This window comes from Falco rusticolus, chromosome 16, assembly GCF_015220075.1.
Source record: "Falco rusticolus isolate bFalRus1 chromosome 16, bFalRus1.pri, whole genome shotgun sequence".
NCBI lineage: Eukaryota > Metazoa > Chordata > Aves > Falconiformes > Falconidae > Falco > Falco rusticolus.
This window is the reverse complement of record NC_051202.1, coordinates 7,530,081-7,551,751: the sequence shown is the minus strand read 5'-3', so window position 1 is coordinate 7,551,751 and position 21,671 is coordinate 7,530,081. Positions and strand designations below refer to the sequence as shown.

General features: G+C 48.0%; 1 protein-coding gene across 11 annotated transcripts in view; it reads right to left on the bottom strand.

Moving 5' to 3' along the window:
* CADM1 (cell adhesion molecule 1) overlaps positions 1-21,671 on the bottom strand; it is a 172,043-nt gene that overhangs the window by 50,743 nt on the left and 99,629 nt on the right. For all 11 annotated transcript variants that reach the window (XM_037409615.1, XM_037409620.1, XM_037409618.1 and 8 more), the window contains exons 2-3: positions 4,052-4,198; positions 2,799-2,951 (exon numbers count right to left, since the gene is read on the bottom strand). In XM_037409615.1, the coding sequence (XP_037265512.1) occupies positions 2,799-2,951; positions 4,052-4,198 (300 nt within the window). The remainder of the gene's footprint in view (positions 1-2,798; positions 2,952-4,051; positions 4,199-21,671) is intronic.

Here is a 21,671-nt window from a genome sequence, read left to right as displayed (position 1 = left end):
CAAGGAATCTCTTCCCTGTGAAAGCACCGGTAATGAGGCAAAAACCAGGGAAAAAAATGAACATCAAGAGTCCGTACAGCAGAGAGTTGCAGTTTCAGAAAAAACCCAAAACTTCCAAAGGAACCTCAACTTTGCTCTGATCAATATGATTAAGCAACTGCATAGTTCAAATGTGACTAACACGTTTTTGAGCTAATGAAGAACAAATATGTATAAATACCATCCAGATGATCAAATGGACTAATTAGTCACTTGTGGCTTTTCTCTAAAAAGAACAGAACGGGCCTCATAGTTGAGATTTTCACATGTTCCAATTAAGCATGAATAAATCTACATATCATGTCACAGAAGACATTAAAGCACACGGGAGAGCGGTGGGGGGAGCATGCTGCCAAGGCGGGGGGAAGGAAGCACAAAGCTCTCTCCCAATACCGACTACAGAAATGATGCCTCGGAACTCAGCTCTGCCTTGGCTCTCCCAAGCGAGCATCATTGGAAGCAGACGAGCAAAACTACTCTTGGACAGAACTTATGATATATTGAAGTCCAAGTGACGACCACGAGATCTGTGGTGGGGAAAGTGTTCCTGGGGGGGCAGCCGCACTCTGACTCCCCTGCCCCTGCTCATTTTTGCTCCTAATTAGGGAGTCACTAATATGGAAGATGGGAAAGACATGTCATCTGCGGCGTTGTGGTACACAATCTCTCTGCACCAAGGCTAGCTATGATGAAAAGTCCCCTCCTTAGTCTTCCAATAACCCAAATTCACCTGCGCTGCCTGCTCTGTGAACTCAGCTTTGGCCCAAGCGTGTGATAAAGGTGGAGAAAACAGCCGCTGCTTTAGGGCAGGCACACGCCGGCCACGCTGAAAATCCTCCTCAAGAAGAGCTGAAGTCCGAGGCAAGAAAACAGACTTCCTCCTGAATTCTGAAGCACAGGTCATGTTTTTAAAAAAAAACCAAAACAAAATGACAAAAAGACTGCATTTTGTCTCCCACTTGAAAGACATGCAGTGCTGGCTTACGGGGGAATAAATGAAGCTGTTATTTCAAACACCTTCTTAGCATCGTTAGCAGGGACATGAAATCAGACAAACTATTCTTACATGTGCATGATTAGAGAGAAGAGCTGGCAGAGTTTCCTACTCCTGTGAATGCTGGGACATGCACTAAAACTTTGAAGATGTTGATAAACGTAATAGCTCTAGCAGAACTGCTTATAAACATCATTAAACAACGTATAAAACCTAAGAAACAAATCTCATTAAATAAAAGAAGGAAGATTTAAGCTAATCAGCGAGCGAGATCTTACATGAAATCGCCCTCTGTGATCCAGGTTCTCCTATTAATAGTCTTAAAAGCTGCTGCTAATCAGGAATGGCTCTGGCAGCACGAGCTGCCGTTACCGGTAACCGCACCGGTCTGGCGGCTGCACAGCGCCCGAGGGAGCAGGGGCAAGAGCTCAGCAGTACCGCGCCTGCGTGGACCTGGGGGCAGAGTGGAGCAGGCAGAATTCACTTCAGCGCTGCAAACAGTGACTTCGAAGCGAATGAACAAACTTAGGATGTCAAGTGAGAGACCTTGCATTCTTTCCCATGCAAAAACAGAATTTTGCTGAAATTAATAGGAAGGCATCGCTTCCCATTAGGTGAACTCAAGACCTCACCAAATACGTAAGTCAACTGACAAACGTGCAAAAACGTATGCATCTACACAACGGCAGGAGCTTTGCCACGATGCTATTGGTAATATTTGCCTGTAAGGAGTATCACAGATGGGCAAAGATGCTGTCATTCGTCATTAAAATGTAATCTCTCACATCCCCAAGCTCTGGAAGAAAAGATTCAGTATGTGATCAGAGTCTTCTGATTACTGAAAACACAAAATTCGTAAGGTGAGCAGTTTGACCATGCTACGAAGCATTCATGTTGATTTATTTTCCCTCTGCATATCAGATGACTACTGAAAGACATTTTCTACAGCTTCTACTCTCTGGACACCTTCTTGCTCTCTTCACCAAGCAAAACACAACCGCTGCAAGTTATCTTCCCTTCTTCCTAGGAAACACACCTTCTCTCGCCCCAAAGAAAATCGACACGAGGCGGGGAAGGGCTGGTCTCACACTGCTCGTGCCGTTCTGCCCAGCCTCGGGCCGGACAGCCGTTCCTTCTGGGATGCCAGCAGGTCCAGACTGGCTGAAAAGCAAAAGGGTTCGCGGGGCACCCTTACAGAGCACTGCAGCACGAACCCTCACGCTTGGGCTGCCCGCAGACCAAGGCCAGTATGAAACCCCGCTCCCTAAACGGCAGGAAACTCCTTGCAGCCTTCCCAAGTGACCTGCCCGAGCAGAAGAGAGGCTTAGAAGCAGGGACACCTCACGCTTACACCTCTGCTCAGACTTTGAGGCCAACAACTGCTGGCAAACGGGGAGGGGAAGAACCAAGAATCACACTGAATACGACGTTACCTACAAAGAGCGGCTCAGGGTGCAACCAGGATCCCTGGCGATGCGAGGGCCACGGCACGCCACCGGACAACCTGCTTGGTGTTTGCTGGCAGCCCTTGGAAATCTTGTGCCTGCAGGTCCCAGCCCCAAGCTGCACTGAGCTGCTGAAGAGCTGAGCCAGCCTCCAGCGGGAGAGCACCCCATGGTCAAACCCTTGCTGCGTTTCGTCACTGGAGAGCTGCAGCTGTCTCTGGGTGGCTGGAGCTCTCGGAATGCTATGCGGAGACCCAACCCGCTGACCCTGTGCGGCCAGGGATTGCAATGTTCACCGCAAGCACCTGTCAGGTCCTTACCGAGCACTGTAATCGTGGTATAAATTTCCTGGGGGGGATCAGTGTAGAGCTGGCAGAAGTACCTTCCTTCATCGGAAATGGAGACATTTGTCAAGGACACTCGGAGCTCGCTGTTGGAGAAGTTCACCAGCTGGAACCTGCTGTCCTTCAGCGCTGCGGAGCAAGCACATCCTTAGTGACTGCAGCGAGAGACTCGGCGTCCCCTATCACACCGCAGCAAAGCCAAAGGCCTATACAAAACAGCAGCAGCACCTAGACAAGCCCCTGGCGGCCTCCTGCCTGCAGCCTCCACCCTGCTCCTTACCTTTGAGTCGGGGCCTCTAACATACTCCTGTTCTCAGGTCATTACAAAGCATCAATGTAAGCAAACCACCAGGCGCAGCATCAAATCAAATGGCTGAGGGATGCGCAGGTAAAACGCTTGTTGGGAGAATTCACCTCTATGTGGACCCGCTACTGACCATATGCGGTCAGTGGACTAGGGACAGTGTGAAAGATAAAAGAACTGGGAAAAGTACAGTTCAAAATCTGTTTCCTGGCCAGTAACAGCTGCCCAAATTCTGTTAAATATTTGGAAACAGAGCATTTAAAGTCTCACCAGCCGAACACAAGTTCCGTGGACAGTGATGCCAGTAGGGCGAGCCAGCCCTGCACGCCTGCACCCTTAGATCGGACAACACCTTGGAAGAGATCACGGCTGGCCACATGTGTCTGCAGCGTGGGGCACAACGTACCGCTGCGTCCCGTCTCCGCAGCAACACAGACGCAGTTTAAAGCATTTCACTGCAGCCACCAGGCTTTGTGGCACTGTCGCAGCAGGAAACAAAGCCAGGCTCATCCACTGGACCCGGCAGTGAAGGCAGAGTTTGTTTTGGTTACACAGAAGCATAGATTGTCTTGAAATTTTCAGTCTTTGAACCAAACAGATTACCTCTGAGAACATTGTGCTTTCTCGCTGTTGCCCTATTCAATTTGTTTGTGTCAGCTAAATATTTGGCACTCAATTGCAATTCACCCTGAATTACTACAATCAATTCCTATTGCAAAGTAAGATGGTCTGACTTTTAAAGGGGACCGTCAAGGTTTCCATTAAGGAGAAAGATTATGATTGCCTGTCTCATCTACCCTCCAAAGAACTGACTAAGCTTTAAGTGTCTAGCATTACATTAAAAGAAGAGAACTCTGCAGATGCTTTCTCTTGAGCACGAGCAAGGCACAGGAAAAATTATCAGACAAGGAAAGATAAAACTTACGTCTGAAATCTCGGAAATAAATCGTTTGTCTGTTGGGATTCAGGAGCTGAATCACCGAGTCGTCGCTGTTCTTGACGCGGCAGCTGATGGTGGCGACGTCTCCCTCCACCACCGTCACGTCTTCTGTCACCAAATTCTGACCATCACCTTCAGGAGAGAGCAAACACAGAAGGAACGTCAGCATGGTCCACGTGGGAAGGAAAAGTTCCACCACAGCCACACACCCAGCGCTCCTGTACAACATGCCCGGTGGCCCCTCTGCAGAAACGATCTTGGAATTTTCGTCCGACCAGCTTAACTGAGGAAGGACTCGTGTCTTCTGCAGGGGGAACAAGCCTCGGGCAGGCAATGGAGGAATCCCCGCTGGTGAGTCTGACGGGGTCACATGGAACTGGGACCCCCACCCTTTTACCCCACTAACCAAGCGAACAGACTGTGCACAGCCACACCTGGTTGTCGCTGCAGCTGCTGTGGACCTCACCGAACGGGTGTGATTACCTGCAGGGTGAGCAGCCATGCCAGGGAACACAACACCCCCCCCCCACGCCCCCACTACTGCCCACCCACTAACTTAAAGTGGAGTAACTGGCATGGAGCTCTGCGATGGGAACAGAGGAACAAGAACCACTGCACGGGCAACTGTTTGCACAACGCCCGCTGTACGGCTGCGCCAAGGAACACGCTTTTTATTGCAAAGCAGCCATGTAATCCCAGCACGTCCTCCCTGCTGCACTTTGAAGCATGACCGAAGGCGGAGGATGAGGGACAGATGCCCCGTGCCCCGCCATGCTTTAATACTCACAGCAGCCTCGGGGAGCAAGTTCCACGCCACGTGCATGGAAAAGGCAGAAATTCACTTCCTCTCTCAACAGACAAATTTTGTTGAATTACCTTGAAAGAACAATTCGCTGTAAGAAGCACTTATCCTTTGACTTGTGCAGATAGACTTTAGGGAACCAGTTTTACTCACTCTGTGTAATCATAGGTGCTACTAATGTCCAGAGGCGGGAAAAAAAAAGAATTCGATGCAATTATGCTGTGAGAGCCTTGTAATCATTCACAGGTCATCACCTCAAAAACTCTCCTCCTAATGAATCGAATCGTTACATCACATGCACGCTGAGAAGTTTGCTTCACATGCTAAAGAATGCAGAGGAGGGGAATCTGAAAAAAGTGCTTTGCATTTCAGATTTCCCGTAACTACTGGGAATCTCGTCGAGGTTGGGAAGTGAGCTGGAGGAGCATGGAGCCGAGGCCAGACCAGCGGAGCCCACCCGAGGGAGCCCAGCCAGGGCAGCACTAACCCGAGTCCTTCTGGTAACAGCTGGGGTCTGCTTTCCAACCACACAGGTCTGACGGACCAGGGGGCAAAGCCAAGCGAGGGAGGTTTTGAAACCTTGACTGGGAATTGCCAAGCGAGGTGAGGGTGCGTGGGCAGCCAAGGGCTGGGTGGCCAGGAGAAGCCTTCTGCTGCCTTTGCACAGCAGCCGGCAGGGAGGCAGTCCAGCTCCCAAGCTAGCCATGAAAAACAAACACACAAGATTTTGATAGAAAGTTTGCAAACAATAAATCCAGGGATGTTATTTGTACTCTAGCTTTTCTCTCGCCCTGCATTCTTTTCATTTTTCTTTCTTTCTGACTTGCATTTATTATTTGATGTGCTTTGGAAATGAATGTTTGACAGAAAGCCTGCATCATTTGGAAAGAAAAAGATTGATAAATTGTTAGGCACCTTTCCACACCTCACGGCACTGACTTGAAGTCTGGGCACGTTTTTCTGCCCTCTTAGTATAAATTTTGTTTCTCCAGATTGATGAACTTTGAACAGCAACATGAAAAGTTCTTATCAAACAGGCTAACAGCCGTACCAGAGAAGAGCTCCCAAGCTCACTGCAAGAGGTACGAAAAGCCCATCACCAACACCCGCCTGGCTCCTACTCTCCTCTCGGCAAGCTGACCATGCTCAAAGCCCTCAGATCAGATGAGGGTCCAGCCATCCCACCACACTACCAGTACCCTTAACATAGTGTTCCTGAACATTTCCAACTGCAGTAACAACACAAGGTTGTCAAATAATGTAACCTACTTGATCAAAGCACTGGACCAGGCTGCCCCGGGAGGTGGTGGAGTCACCATCTCTGGAGATATTCAGGAGATGTGTAGATGTGGCACTTGGGGCCATGGGCTAGTGGTGGGCTTGGCCGTGCTGTGTTAATGGTTGACCTTGACAATCTTAAAGGTCTTTTCCAACCTAAAGGAGTCTCTGATTCTGTGGAAGGTGAGGAGCACAACCGTGTTACTCATCAAAACAAACTCACTGTCTGAGTGGTGGAATACTTCATACCCAGTCCAGGTATGACCCATACCCAAAGCTGACTGAAGACAACCGCAGACAGGACAACCCATTAAAGAATGACAATATATCGTTGTACCCGTTAGGTAGCACTGGACCCAGCGACTCCAGCCTTGCCTGATGCCCCCCGCAGCACCAGGACGCAGGCGTGCATGTGCCCTTCTGCACTCAGGGACGGGTCCCCAGACCCGTCGCCCATGGAGTGAGGGTGCAGAGCCCAAACGCTACCAACGCCTGCGCCGCATCAACCGCCTGTGCCGCATCTCGCCTCGCTGAAGAAAAACCATGGACGGACGCGTCAGAACAGCGTGGAACTGATCTGCAACAGCCACAGTCAGGCTCCAGCTTAAACGACATTCAAATATCTCAAAAGCAGTGGAAGCAAAAATATTAAATGTTACTAACTGCTTCTGGGGAATAATTTTATCAAAACCATTCAAAACAAGGTTCTTGCACAAGGATCAGCTTGATATGTTCTCATAAACGCAATATTCACTACAAATCATTAACAAAGCTATTAAGATTCGATTTCCATCTAAGCAATTATTGCTAGCGTATTTTTTTACATTTACTTTAAAAGACTCAATCCTATTTTCAATTCATTAAACTGTTCCTTGCATTTACTGAATTTTACATCAGCTTAGAAGCCTATTTGAATTAATAAGAATTACAGTAGAAGTAATTTAGAAATAAATTATTTTAAGTTCAAGCCACTGAAGCTTTTCATGCTGGGATGCTGCTACATTAAGCCCGCTGACTGATGGCTTTAGAAGTCCAGCAGCTCAGTCCAGGCTGGCATCAGGATCCCTCTCAAGGCGGCATTTATTCTCCCCGAGGGCCTGGGGTTAATGACAGGCAGGGTGCACCTAAGGACACGCTGAATCTCTGGCCCAAAGCACCCAACCTCTTCAGCCTCACGGACTTTGTGTATTTATTCTGAATCAAAGGGCATCTGATCCAGCTGTTGGCTGCAAAGCTCCTCTTGCTCTGCTGACCTAAATTTGCTTGCTTAACTGAAAGCACCAGACCATACATGTTAACGCTTTTGGGTATCTGTATTCATATCTGCTCCCACTTACCAAGACAAGAAAGTTATTTCCATGAACAGCATCAATTACAAACTCTAAATTAAATAAAAATGCAACGTGAAGTGAGAACTCTTTAGACCCATCTTCATGTCAACATTTCAGGAAGTTTCTTGGTAAATATTTACTGGCAGTAAGTATTTTGAGAAGCATTAAAGTAGACACATTTATAGCATTGCAGTATATTGTAACAGAAAAGGAAAGACAAGGGGTGGGTATGGACCAAACGTACAATTGCAGAAGTTGAGAGGAGCAAAGGAAAGCTACTATCGAAAGCTTTAAATCACCTGCCAATTAGCAATACTTTTTTTTTTTTTTTTTTGGGGGGGGGGGGGGCAGGGCCTGAGTAGAGGCAACAGGGAAAAAACCACCCAACAGAATGATACAGGACAGACTTCCATCCATTACACGTGAGCGGGCTGTAATCGCCGCTGTGCACTGCCCTCGTACTAGGCAACAGGTTTTTGTTGGCAAGTCCCACACAAAGCACAACCCCCCTGCCCAGTGTGGGACACGCACCACGGACAGACTCCAGCACCTGACTCAAGAGTCCTGATCATCCTGACCTTGAGGATGAGGCACTGATTTGAGGGAGGGGAAAAGGAACACGAACGCAGCCAGCCTCCGGCTGAACTGCCGTATGTGCACAACGCAAGTATACAACATCAGGGAGCAAGTGTAACAGCTGGAACTAGGATCTGCAATGCTAGGGGAAGGAAAAAATATGCGTCTCCCAAAGCAATTCTCTGGCCTCATTTATGGAATATCTCTGTGCAGTGTAACAAATGACATTGTATTTTATGCTTGCTGGAGCCAGGGGTAAGGTGGTGGGATGCAACGCCTGAGGAACAGCTTTGGCTGGAACCAATACAGTTGGTTATTGCACTTGTCTTTCTGCCTTAGTCTAACTGCTTTCAGGACTGCAAAGACAGACATAGACAAGTAAATTGTGTTTCAAACAAGTTCCCCTTCGCCGGACACAGCCCAGGGACCTTGGCTTATATGCAGCGGTCACATTTAAAATCAATTCTTTCTCTGCTTGTAGCACACCAGGATAGAGCTAAGTGTCAGGAAGGAAAGAGGGAAAGATTAAAAATACGTGCTCGTGAGCACGATCCTTCAATTTCTAACTCAACACGAGCCACAGGTACTCTATCACAAGCAGCAGCACTGCTGACTCAGTCCACAGGCTACTGACACAAACGTTTTCCAAGGAAGAGTAATTTTCAGTATACCTGAACTATGTAAGCCCATAAATGTCAACAAAATCCCTCCTAATAAATTGAGTCAAATGAAACAACCCACACAGATACACAAACTATTTGTCCAGGTGCTCGAGGAAAAACCTGACATGATGATCAATCCACAGAATTAATGCAATTTGAATGTCAAAACTCATCTATCAGTTTCAGCTATCCAAGAGGAATGTGATGTTTAAATAACCGGCCAAAGCTGAGATAAACATCAAGCAGGTTTTACAAACACCTACCAATCCACCTACACCAGGACCTTTTCTCGTTGTTACTTCTCTCACGGAGCAGTTCATACACTCCTTCCATCCATCATGGAGATAACATCCCTTTAAAATAAACATCACGAACCGTCTTTTTGGGAAGGCTACAGGATCCAAAGAGACTTTTTGTTGTGATCAGATACAGGAACCTTTTCGAGTGGGGAAAAGGAGGAAATCAAATCGCCATCTAATTTCTCTGCAGATTTGCTACAAGGAGGGAGAAGAGAACTGACAATGCCTCGCTGGAAGAAGCTGCTGGAGCTCGGTGCATCTGGTCTTGGAATCCTGAGACTTCAAAAAAACTACAGTCATCACACTTGAACTTTTGAGAAGAATGGACAATCCATGCTAATTTTTCTGGCAAGAAACGGCAATCGCATCCTACGGCGTTAACTTCATGACATCTTTTCACAGGCAAAAGAACGGTAACAATTTTAGATCCGGCTGCCTACAAAACACACGTAAGCACGCAAGCACACAGCGTGGCTTTCATCACAGACGAGCGCTGCTGCAGCTGAACAGGTCCTGTACCGGCAGCGATGGAAAGGAACTGGTCCAGACCATAATGCTTAAAAACACCAGTCTGCATTCACCGGCACGTATTTCAAGTACACAGAGATAGGGATGTTGTCACCTGTTTGCATAAAAAAAGCTCATTGCAAAAACTTTAGGGCGAAGGGAAGGCAGGAGAAAAAGTGGCCTGCTGTTACGTACACCCATGCGTAATTCCTAACGGAAACGCCCCGATGCCATGGAGTCAGGAGCCACGTGTGAGCTCTTTGAACAAGTCTTCTTTTAATTTGATCCTTCACCCTTAAGGGGAAAATTTTGTTTTCCGCAAGATTTATGACTAGCACTTTGGAATGGCAACTTTCTCCTTTAACAAGATCTAATTACCGGTTTTGTGACCCCCGAGTCAAGCATCTCCGAGATCTTCCTGCATTCAAGTAGCTCCTATTGCCTCTTCAACATCATCTCTGTGGCCAGCAACACACTCAGTGTGGCCAAGATGCAACTCCGCTTCCCAGGGCAGAAAGCTCTTCAAAAAGAAGCAACTGTGACAAACAAATAGACTTCTAGAAAAATCTCCTTTTCAAGTTTGTTCTGCTGTGCAGTCTGCAACCTCTAGTACGCTGCTATTGAGTTTTGCCCATGAAAATCCCTATTTACTGAGTAGCAAGAGCGGCAGCTACTTTCCAGCAAGGCGGTGGCAGTGCCGCCTCAGAGCCAGACTGAGCAGCCCTTGCCCAAGCGCCATGAAGCACAGGGGGTATCACAGCTCTGCTTCTCACTCTGAAGCAGAGACCACCGCAAACTGACACGGTAACGCTCGTCTTGTACTAGTATTTTTACTTTCAGATTTAAGGTGTGTTACTCTTTCTTCACCGCTGCAGCCAGGTTTAAAGGAATTGCTTTGAGAAAGGACACTGCTGATGATTCTGCTGCTACCAGTGTTGGTACCACCTGATGATGTTAGTTAGCATCAGTTCCCATTTACGGGGGGGGGGGGGGGGGGAACAAAAGAAGAAAGAAAAAAAAAAAGAAAAAAAAAAAAAAAGAGGGGTGGGTGCAATTAACATTCACAGGAACTATTCCCAAAATGTTAACATCGTGGATCTGTAAAATCCAGGTATCGCTGTCCACCACTGCAGCGCATTGCCAAGGCGAGAACCACTCCCTGGCAACACAGAACGCTTCTGCTTTCCTAGCAGAGAACAATTTTGTGCAGAGTTTCTCATTTCTCCAAAGAGGAAGTGGAAAAAGAGATGGAGGCACCAGATTAGAGCTTCATGCTACGTGACCACAGCAGCAAAGATCAGCAATGCCCTCGCCACACGTCCCCAGAAGCAGGGGTGCTGGAAGATGCTCTCCCCTGAAGGCAGCTGCTTGTCCCACCAGCTTCACCATCACACCTCGGGTGAGGAACTTGCATGTGCTTCTGGACGACTGGTTGCACAATCCAAGTGGATCCCCACTGGTGATCCCGTGAGCAGGACTGGCTGCCACAGGGGTTCTGCTCTTCACAGCCAATTTCTGTGAGCTTCCCTGACATCAAGAGTTGAAACCACCCCTGCTGCTCAGCATCCTCAGCGCCAGCTATTTCATCTTCTTGTCACAGGCCTTATTGCGACCTCTGTAATTGCACGGACCTGTTCCCCCTCTTTCTCAGTACATATTTTAGCAAGCGTGCGCACGTGTGAACACTTTCAGCACCTTTCAGCAGCCGGGCACCTCGTGAGGCAGACGACTCCTTCCACCAGCTCTCGCGGAGCAACAGCTCACGCTTCCTGCTGAACTACTCTCCGTGTTTCAGGGAGAACATGCAAGGTTGTGCTAAAAATTACTTACTGTGAGGAGCACATTTATGTTATGAAACATACACTTCAGAAAAATATACTGCAAATTCCAGCAAGTTGTGCACAGCTATTAAATTTCTGGAGGAAAAAAAAATATGCTACAGCCTCTTTTATGGCTCTTGTTGCTTAAAGAGTAAGAATAAAAAATGACAACAGCTCTGAATTGACACCAGAGACTGTGTTTGCTTTGAATGTGTAAGAACTTCTGCGTGATGAAACGGCATCAGGGAATTCCTGCTACCGGTCTGTAACCAAGATGGTACAGAGATGGAAAACGGCTGTGACATGCTGCGGAAGGCGGCGGCCGGGTACCGAGCCCAGAGGAGAGCGGCTCCTCTGCTGCACCGTGCTCCCCCTGAATTGTTAAAATGCTTGGTGTCAGGGTCTCGGGGGCTGCTGGGCGCTGCGGGTGCCCCACATCCCACGGAGCTCTCTGCGGCGGCAACCCTCCAAATCCAGGCGTTCACCGCATTCGTTACAGACAGTGCGCTAACGAGGGCTCCGCGTGCGTGTGCCGTACAGCCTGGCAAGGGCTGGCCAGGCAGCCCGCATCCCACATAACAACTGAATTAAAACATTTCTTTTGACCTGAGGAATAAAAGCCTTTTTTTCTACGATGAAAACCTACGTAAGAGCTTTTGGCCGAAAGGTTTCTCAGCCCACAGTGGTTCCTGACTTCCTGGCGGCCATCGGCGCCCCCTCCCCTCGCGCCCCTGCCCCTGCCAGTAACCACACCAGCGCAGATTTATGATCTGTCACCCGGGTTGGGATTAGATGTCATGCTTGTCTTTCTATTACCCAGATATTGATAGATAAAATTCCACAGTCATACACTACCTGTCCCTTCAAAGGTTACCGTTGGCGGATGCCGAGGATCAATACCGATCTTATCTGTCACTGACTTGGGGGTGGTGCGGGGAGGGGAACACAGCAAACGATGCTCCCTGGAACCAGGCGGGGGGGAATTCAGCATGGCTTGCAGCGTTAGTACGGGGTTTTGCAGCAAAGCCTGTTGTGCTGCAGAACTCAGGTTTTTATTCCACATTACTAACCAAACATTGAGATGGAAAGCAATTTATGACAATTGCCAGAAATCTGGTCTTTCAGAATACAATCGTGTTTCAAGTTAACGGGTTTGGACCATTTGAAGTAAGAATCCTATGAGTCATGCTCCCCACAATGAAGCTTCTCTTGTCTAAAAGCACAATTCTCACGTTCTGCTGCCACGGCTAAGTTGGAAATCTGTATGCCTGTTTTAGAACTATTTTCTTCACCCATTGGGCAGTTCTTAAATAAAAGATGATGCTACTTGCTGCTCTTTATTTTATTTATACATATATATACCTATCTGTGTACGGATGCTCAAAGAGTTTAACTCAACTTTCCAGAAGAAAAGCTTTCAAGAAACAGACGCAGCTGATCTCTTGCTTTTATTCTGGAAGTCAACAGTCCACTGCCAAGACAATAAAAGGTCACTTATTAAAAGACTTGGCTTGCTCTCATAAGGTCAGAGGTTTGTCAGAGCATCATCTGAAGGACATTGGTGTGCGCACCAATCCCTGGCAGCCCTACGCAGGAAGATCTTTTTGTGGAAGGGTTTGAAGGAGGGAGGCAGGATGAGGAACTCACCCCCCGAGAGATGGCTGTCAGGGGGACACCAAAAGGAAGAAGCGAGGAAAAGCGTGGAGCAGCAAGAAAAAGCACAGAGAAGGGCAAAGCTGAACGCAGCCTTGGAAGAAATACAAGGCAGGAACCTTTCACTCCTGTTCCTCCTTACACTCAACCATCACTGCAAGCAATCATCCATCAAGGACACCACCTAAAATCCAACACTTCGGTCTCCCTACCACTACTTGGAAGCAGCGTTGGTGAGGGAGAAGTCGTTTGACAACATAAGATGGTCCCAGCAGACTGCTGCCTCCATTCAGCGTGTTTAAATAACGCTCAATTAGGATCAACACTCATTTATTATTAATGTTGCCCTAATACAGAATTCCTTATCTGCATTTTATCTTCCAGCTGCATCGCTATCAAGGACACACACACTACCTAGATCTAAGGCAGGGGACCTTTGTTAATCTGGAATTTCAAAATCATGTGGAATTTCCTCTCTCTGTCATAACTTGTTCCTTTAGGAGCTGAAGTCTGATGTGCAGCAGGTTGCTGCAGGTAAGAGGAGGAAGCATTGATGAAATATTCAGTTTCCACAGACAATGAGCATGTTAGGTACATTTACATTACTAGAACGACATTCTTCAGCAGCCCCTGCTGCCTTACGCTTGTTTCTGCCCCTGCCATGGGGGCTAACGCCGCGGCAGCCTCTGCCAAAACCCTGAGGCGGGGAGGGAAGGACACACGTGTTTGCAGGTTTGTCACCTCCACTGCCACCTCCGTGTTTGCATGATACAGGCTGCCAGCAGCCATATGCTTGTGGCTTAGCAAGGTCACACTCTGACCTGGCAAGCGCTTCTTTGGAGGAAACTCACCCACCTGCTCCCTCTCCACCCTTCCCTGCCGCCAAACCTGTGCGGCCACAGGCGTGCACCAGGCTGCGCGGGGCACCTTCCCTCGGCGCCTCCCCCACGGCCGGCAGCACTTGCAGGGGTACCAGCCACCCCCATCCTTCACCTCCGAGATGCTCTGTCATCTCCAAGCGCTTTGTGCAGGTGCCGTCACTACTACAGTCTGCTTCGGTGCCGGCTTACATGCCGCAGCACCTGCTCAAGGCACAACGCCCAGAGCCCCCAGCGCCTGCCGGTACACGACAGAATGACGGGCTCTTCCAGTAACGAGGAAAACTGCTGCAAGTCAGATGATGGGTTTCACTTTACTCTAATGAGCAGATATGTCTTATATCCATACCTGTAACCCGTTTCTTGCAGACTTTTTAACATCCTTTTTTATTTTTTACTGTCAGTAGCAGCTGTCACAACGTGCCGCTTAATAATCTCTTTTAAATCCAAGAAATCTTTATTTCCATAATGCACCCGAGATGAATTTTGATCAACATCAGCCTGATCTCTTTCCTAAAGAATGGATCTCCCTTAACTGCCTGCACACATAAGTTAAAGCCTTTCTGAAATCTTTAGTTCCGCCACTGCAATAGGCAAGAAGTAAATGACAAAATTAATAACAAATGTGCAAACCTGTAGAAAATGTCCTGAAGCACAAGGGGATAATAAATAATAAATTGGAATACAATATTTTTCTTGGGGTATTCTGGCCAATTCCCATTCTTTGGCTAAGACAGCATGCAGTCAGCTTTAAATTACAACACTTTACTTGCCGCATTATACACAGAAGTTATTTTGTAAGCCTTCAATAAAACACCTGCGGAACTTTTATCCAAAGTGTTTACCGTCACATAAAATGAGAAGGTAAAATATTCACCAGTTTGAACAACCAAGAGCTTGTACATCTACGCCACCCTTCCGTGTACAAACCCGTCAAACACTGAATGCAAAAGGACGAGTTCTCTGTGGATTAGGTTGATTTTATATTTTTATATTCTTTAAAGGGTTCCCCCCCGCCCCGCTACTTCAGATTTTTTAGAGAGCAGAGACAAGTTCTGTCAAAGACAGTTACGCACACACACACCCCACACACACACACCCCCAGACGGGTGGTGATGGGGGACATCTCAGCAGTGGCGTTACAACCAACGTGAGAACTCCTTCCAACCTGTACTTCCAAGAAAGCATGAAAAGGCATGCTGTAACAAAAGCCTTTCGCCTAGATCCCTGATCAGACATGATGATGAACGCTAGCCTAAAGGGCAACATATTTGTAAGTTTTAAGTCTCCTGCAACACCAACTGTCCTGATTCATCCCCGCGATAAAGGCAGTTCTGAGAGCTATTTTACCATATTTATTATTTTATAGAAGAGGAAGAAAAACACGTGGAATCGGCCCTCAATCTGCCACCCATCGGATTTATAAATGTTGGTAAAAGACCAGTGCTAATGCCTTTAAACATTAATCTGCTCTCTACAGATTCTGCACGTCCCCTCGCCTTCAGCCTCTGCCTAGTAGTTGTTCCAGGCTAGGGGAAATAAAATGCATTTCTGGATATACTTTTTTTATTCCCCTTCATCTATGGGATTTGCTTTGAGAGAAAGGGCAGCTGCTCCCTAACACATTACTGCCTGCTGTCAGTGCTTTGCCAGCTGAGTGGAAGGCACAAAGCTCTGATCCGGTGTTTATTTTTAAAGATGCAGTTTGCCTGACACATACTCATTCTTCATGCTTGTTTTCAATAGAGAATCTGTGTCTGTTTGCTGGCTAATGGGACAAAGGCAAAGTTGGAAGGAAGGGAAAGGAAATTGTCTACTGCGTGTGAAAATATAAGCTTTTATTTTACTTTAAAATTACCCCCCCTCCATTCTATAAAAAGATTTTATGAAGTGCCTTAGCCCAATACCCCTTACTGTCTGCAGTTACGTATTTATTTTACAGTCTCATTGCTGTAAGTGATGAGATGGAACACGTTTTTGGATGCAGCCCTCATCCCACCTTCCCCACATCAGCGGGTGCAGTTTGCACCCCAAGCTCGGCGGCTGGTGCCCCAGGGTGGGAAGCGGCAGCTTTGTGTTCCCCTTGCCCAGCTTTCCCAAACCAGAGCCCAGCCGAAGCCAAACCGCTCCTCTATTACCAGGCACTTGGTAAATTTGATCACAGATTTCTTGAAGTTGCCATTGCCTTTTAAAAACAGATGACACTTAGGGCTTTGTACAAAGTTGGCCACCTAATTAAAACCTATAGGCCTTTAGGTTTAGATTGTTATTTTTCATGGACTCATAGAACCATTTAAGTTGGAAAAGATGTTTGAGATTATCAAGTCCAACCGTTAACCCAGCGCTGCCAAGCCCACTGCTAACCTGTATCGCCAAGCACCGCATCGACGTGTTCCTTAAACACCCCCGGGGATGGTGACCCCACCACCTCCCTGTCAGCCTGGTCCAATGCTCCACCACCCTGCCAGTGAAGACATCTTCCCTAATATCCAATCTAAACCACAAAAGCAAAACAATAAACACCTCTAACACGCAACACCATTAGGTATAATTAAACAATGGGCAAAGCGTACATCGTGCTATAAACGTCATTTAGTTTAACAGGTAAACTCACCAGCGTTTATCAAAATGCTGCCTGAAGAACGAACAAGACAGCTACAGCTAGTGACTTCAGTTCGCTGCTGGCTTTGAAGCTGCATGCTCCAAGACACAACTGTGGCGAGAAAAGCCTTCGCATTTCGTATCTTCACCTTTTTTGACCGAAATGTTAATTTTGCGCTATGTTCCCACACATGGCAGGGTGGGTGATGGACAGATGCCATGCACTAGCGCTGGGGAAGGGGCTCCCAGTGAAGCCCCAAGTGCAGGGGCAGGATGAGCCACCTCATGCAAAATCCTGACACAGTCCCTCACGCTATCCCCATCGACAGTGTTTCTGCTGGACCAATGCCTGCACAGGCAGCACTGCTCCAGAAACCCATATGAAAAGAGGCAGAAATTATTTACTGGACCTCGACGAGTGCCAGCAAGAACCAGCACATTTCGCTTTTGCTTGTTAGGATCCTGTTTTGTTCTGGCACCTTCTGCTTTCCCATCCTCTCAAGCTACGCACCTGCAGTGCCGAACACAGAGCACGTCTAACACCAAAGCCCATGGCCAGGACCGTGCCACTACCTCCTCCCCAGGGACAGCGTGACATGCGCCCCGGCATCGGGCCACCCACTTGGGTCAAGAGGAGCCGTGGAATGGACACGTAGCCATCCCCACGGGCTTCAGCTGGTGCGGCGCTCCTGCCAGCAACCCCAAGATAAAAGGACATTTTTGCGTCCACTTTCAGGTTAAGGGTGCGTTCGAGCTACTGCAAAAGGGAAGTGAACTATAAAGAAAGGAAGACAAGCAACATCCGTTACCAGATACCGCTGTGTCTGTTCTATTTTAAAATCTCAACATTTCTTGTTTTCTCCTGAGAAGCATTAAAACATGCGAACTGAGCCCATTAGAAGCAATTTTCAATTTACTGCTCCGCCTTGATATTCACACGGTAAACACCGGCAGGTATCGGCTCCATCAATAAGGATCGCAGGCACCCAGTCGACTGTAAACCGTGTCGAGCTCCCTGACTTCACAGCTTTAGACAGAAGAAAAGGCAAAAAACCCCAGATTTGAAATTAATGTTTCATCATTACCCGTCATTAAAAAATTATGCTGTTGTACAATTTCAGAAGCAGCAAGGAGTGAATGTTGAATGCTCCTGCAAGTATTTATTAATTCTCCCTTTTCTGCAGTTGTGTAAAGGAGCGTTTCCAGGCGGGTGAGGTTCTCCTCCTCCTCCCTCCCGCTGCCCCGATCTGCCCGGCATTACGGCTCTGCCGCAGCAGCCGCATCTCTTCTCTTCGCTCAAACGTCTCCCTCGCACCGTGTTGGCAAGGCAACAGGCATCGCAGGGCTTGGGGAAACTCGCTCCCGCGTCTGCGCCCCGACAGGGGAGAAGGGAAGGACCGCAGCAGCCAAGCAATGCTTCAAATGCCCCAGCATTGTCTCGATTCGCGTTTGTACCGTTCCTGAAAGGCCTGAAGCTATTCCCAGCACGGGGCTGCTGCGATGCTTACAAGGAACGAGCCGGCAACCGTTCACAGCAGCTAAGGGAAACTGCTGGCAGCCCATCCAGGGAACCACAAACACTGGTATTAATCAGGTTTTTGCCAGGACTCGAGCCACTTTGCTCATGCATTTGCCCATGCTGCCGGTCTTAGACAAGCGCCTCTGATGGGATGCTGCGGTGAGCAATGGCCATGAAGCAAAAGCGATATTAGAGACGACCCAAGAACAGCGAGAGCCACGAGGCGCTTGCCATCTCTGGGGAAAAGGAAAACAACCCACGAATCAGTGAAAACCTCCAAGAAACTCGTTCTTCCCCCAGGTCTTTTGCCCTTCTGGTTCGCAAGCAAGTCTTTTCCCCCTCTGATCCCAGTGTTTTCCCATGCTTGTGGGAAGCCCTCGGCTGGCAGTCCCTGCAAGGATTGTCCTAAGTACAGCACAGCCAGGGAGGACACGCGTTGTGCCACTCATTTGCCACATTTCTAAGCTCACCGACCAGGCTTCAGAGATGAAAGGAGTGTGGTTGGTGTCCATTTGTACCCCCCCTCCCAACAATCCTCCTCTTGCCCACCCTGCAGCACTGAGAATTACCAGCAGATACACGTCCTGTCTGCCAGCCCACTAAACTGCCCTTAAAAAGGAGAGGGAGAGCGTGTGTGTGTGCAGGCTTACAGTGAGTGCTTGCCAGAAGTACAGCCAGGGATCTCGGAAACCCACGCTGTATCCCAGCACCAGTCCTCCAGGTCACCTTGTTTTAGAACTGTGCGCAAATACAGAGAGACCACTCCACTAAAAATCTATCCTCTTAACTGCTTGAAACTGAATTTAAAATGCATGTATGCAGTGCTTCTATCTGTTCGCTATTCTGAATTTCTCCTTTGGCCTTATGATAAAAGAATGCAGGAAATTATAACCAACCTTCCCCCCAGCCCGGAAAAGGGAATTAATTACTGCAAGCAGAAAGCCAGCACTATTCCAATAAACCAATGCAATCCATTCAAGCACCGAAAAGTAAGGAAAACATCCTAGAGGCTTGATACCTTGCTAGCCATTCATATCGTGTACCACCGCGGATATTACGGAACAGCTGTGCCCAGGACTATCACAAAGCCAACATTATCTCTACCATTATTAGAATTAAATAAAGCCTCTTCTTCCCTGCACGCAGCACCGATGTGGCCAGGATTACAAAGCAACCTCACAAAAACCTGCAGTTTTTTGCCGCGCCCAGCTTCGTGGTAGGGTTTACTTCTTTTAGCCAGGATTAGATGATCGCAAGGATTAGCGATGAAGTCGCTTGATGCGACAAGATGCACACATGTGCTCAGTGCCACCTAAAGCTGCCCAGCGCTGCAGGTCAGCTCTCCGAAACACCCTGGAGGAGCCCAGCGTGGGCACAGGAGAGGGATGCTCAGCTGGACGGATTCACCGGTCACGCACACTCAAACACCAGCTTTTCGACCTGGGGTCACGCTGGTCCCCTGCTTCCCCCTCACTGTTGCTCTCCTGCTTCCTCCCTGCAAAGTCCCACCTTCTTTGGCACCAGCCCAGGTAATGCCAGCAGCCAGAAGAATCTGATCAAACAGCTTTTTTGCTGCGGTTTTGGCACAAAACTGCTCTCTGGTGCCGGGACTGCGGAGGAGGCAGGAGCCTCTTTGCACCGCAGGTTTTGCAAACCCCCAGGTTGAACAGTGAGGGCCAGGCGGTGCAAGGCTTGCACCAAGCATTGCTGCTGTGGCAGGGGTCCCCCCCAGGGCGCCTGTGCTGGGGAGGGCAATGCCTAGCAGCCGTTCAAAGGCAGCGAGCAGGCAGCTGGTATATAAATGGCCTCACCTCTTTCTATTTGTAAATGTGGTAGCTGCATTCCAAAATCACAGCCTCTCGGGGTTTATCCTTGTGTTCCTATTGTCAGAGCTAAGCACACCCGGATCGTTCTGCTGACACGTCGCAGGAGAGACACGAGACCTTTCACAGATGTTGCCAACAGCAGCTGAAAATCTACCAGACATTTGCTTAGCATTTCTTGAAAGAACAATTTAAATTATACACATTCTTCACAGTTCTTCTCTCAAACCCCAACAGTTTAAGAGACCTGCTTACTTTTGCCAATTTTTAATGAACTGGAAGACAGGCCCCCTCGTACTGGGTGTGCCAAGGGTAGAACACTGAAAAACAAGACCCATTTTCAAAGGAAGTACTCCGCAATAAATGACTCAGCGGTGCAGCAGGGAAAGTTTAAGCGTTCAGCAGTTGTCTGTTTTATTCAGAGGCTGCACTTGCATCCGAGAGCAAGCAAAACTCCCCCCTTAATCACTGGCATTTGAAAACACTTTATAAAAACTCCTCTCACGTATAGTTAGGTCTGCCAAGAACACCCTTCCCTAAAACCCAGAACCCCTGACCTTTCAGTAACGCTGCTGTCAATGAACTGTATGACGCACCGTACGTTGGAGCTACAAACACTCAGTACGATTCAGTGTGGTTATTTTTCCAGTAAGTCACCAAAATTACAGCCTGGCTCAATCTGGCTTTTAAAAGCCATTTATAAACTTTAAAATAGCTTTTGCTGAAATGCCACTTGGGCAGCTTCTGTACTGAAGGTGCTTTTGTTTCGGGGTTGTTTATATTCCTTTTTTTTTTTTGGTTTTCAACCTGCCAGAGCTGCATATTACCAAAATATTTTTCAGTAAGGTAGGCTGGCTGTTAGCTGGAAGAGTTACATCGGTTTGAAGGTATCATCAATCACTGAATCCTTGCACAGGGTTCCACCTCCGAAGTTACGTTAATAACTCACCCAGACCTGAGCAACAGCATCCTTCTCTCTGCAACAAGTGCAAGGTGCGAGCACAGCTCCTCTCGTCAGCTCGCCTCCTTGGGTTGCTGCTTAAAATTCATTACCGTGGAATAACGATCGCGTGAATGGAATTTATTACACTCGGTTGATGAGATAAAGCACTCTGGTTTTGTGGGAAAACACTTTGACACAGACACCATATGCTTAACACTGAAAATGAGCTAGGTTACTTCAACCAGGAAAATTTCGTTTTCCTACCGCGTATATTTAATTTGGGAGCAGCTCGTCGTCCTGTCACCACCCTGAACGCGGAGATCTAAACAGCGCGCCTGGAAATGGATCAGCGAGCATGTGCTTTTCTCTGGTTGGGGATGAATTATCCTTCGCCTGCTACCCAGAGGCAGCCACGAGCAGCCTTTGCAGGTTGATGAATGGCTTCTTAGTTTGGGTTGTGTTACAAGAACAAAACAAACCATCATGAATCATAAGGTTTTATGGGTATGCTGTTTTGTATAATTTCCTAAAAAAACCCCAAACCCACTGAATTACATTCTGCTCATTAGCAAACCTGCCTGCACAAAGCAAAGGATTTTGAGAGTGCACAGCAAGCCGATTACACAGAGGTAGTGTGAGGGATAGTGGATAATGAGTGAAGTCAAATTCTGTGTTAGTATGCCCAAAGAAACAACAGCATAATCAAATGGGGCTAGGGCATTAGAAAAGCAGGAAATTCAGCTGCCATACTCTGTTTCAATCCAAAACGCAATGTAACGAACTCAGCTTGCCTCTCATTCCACCGGAGGCTGCCAAAGCCATGGGACACAGGTGACGCAGGCCGGGCTGGCCGAGCCACCGGCACCGCCGGCCATGAGCCCATCGGGTCCCTTCACTGCTGCCGGCTCGGGTG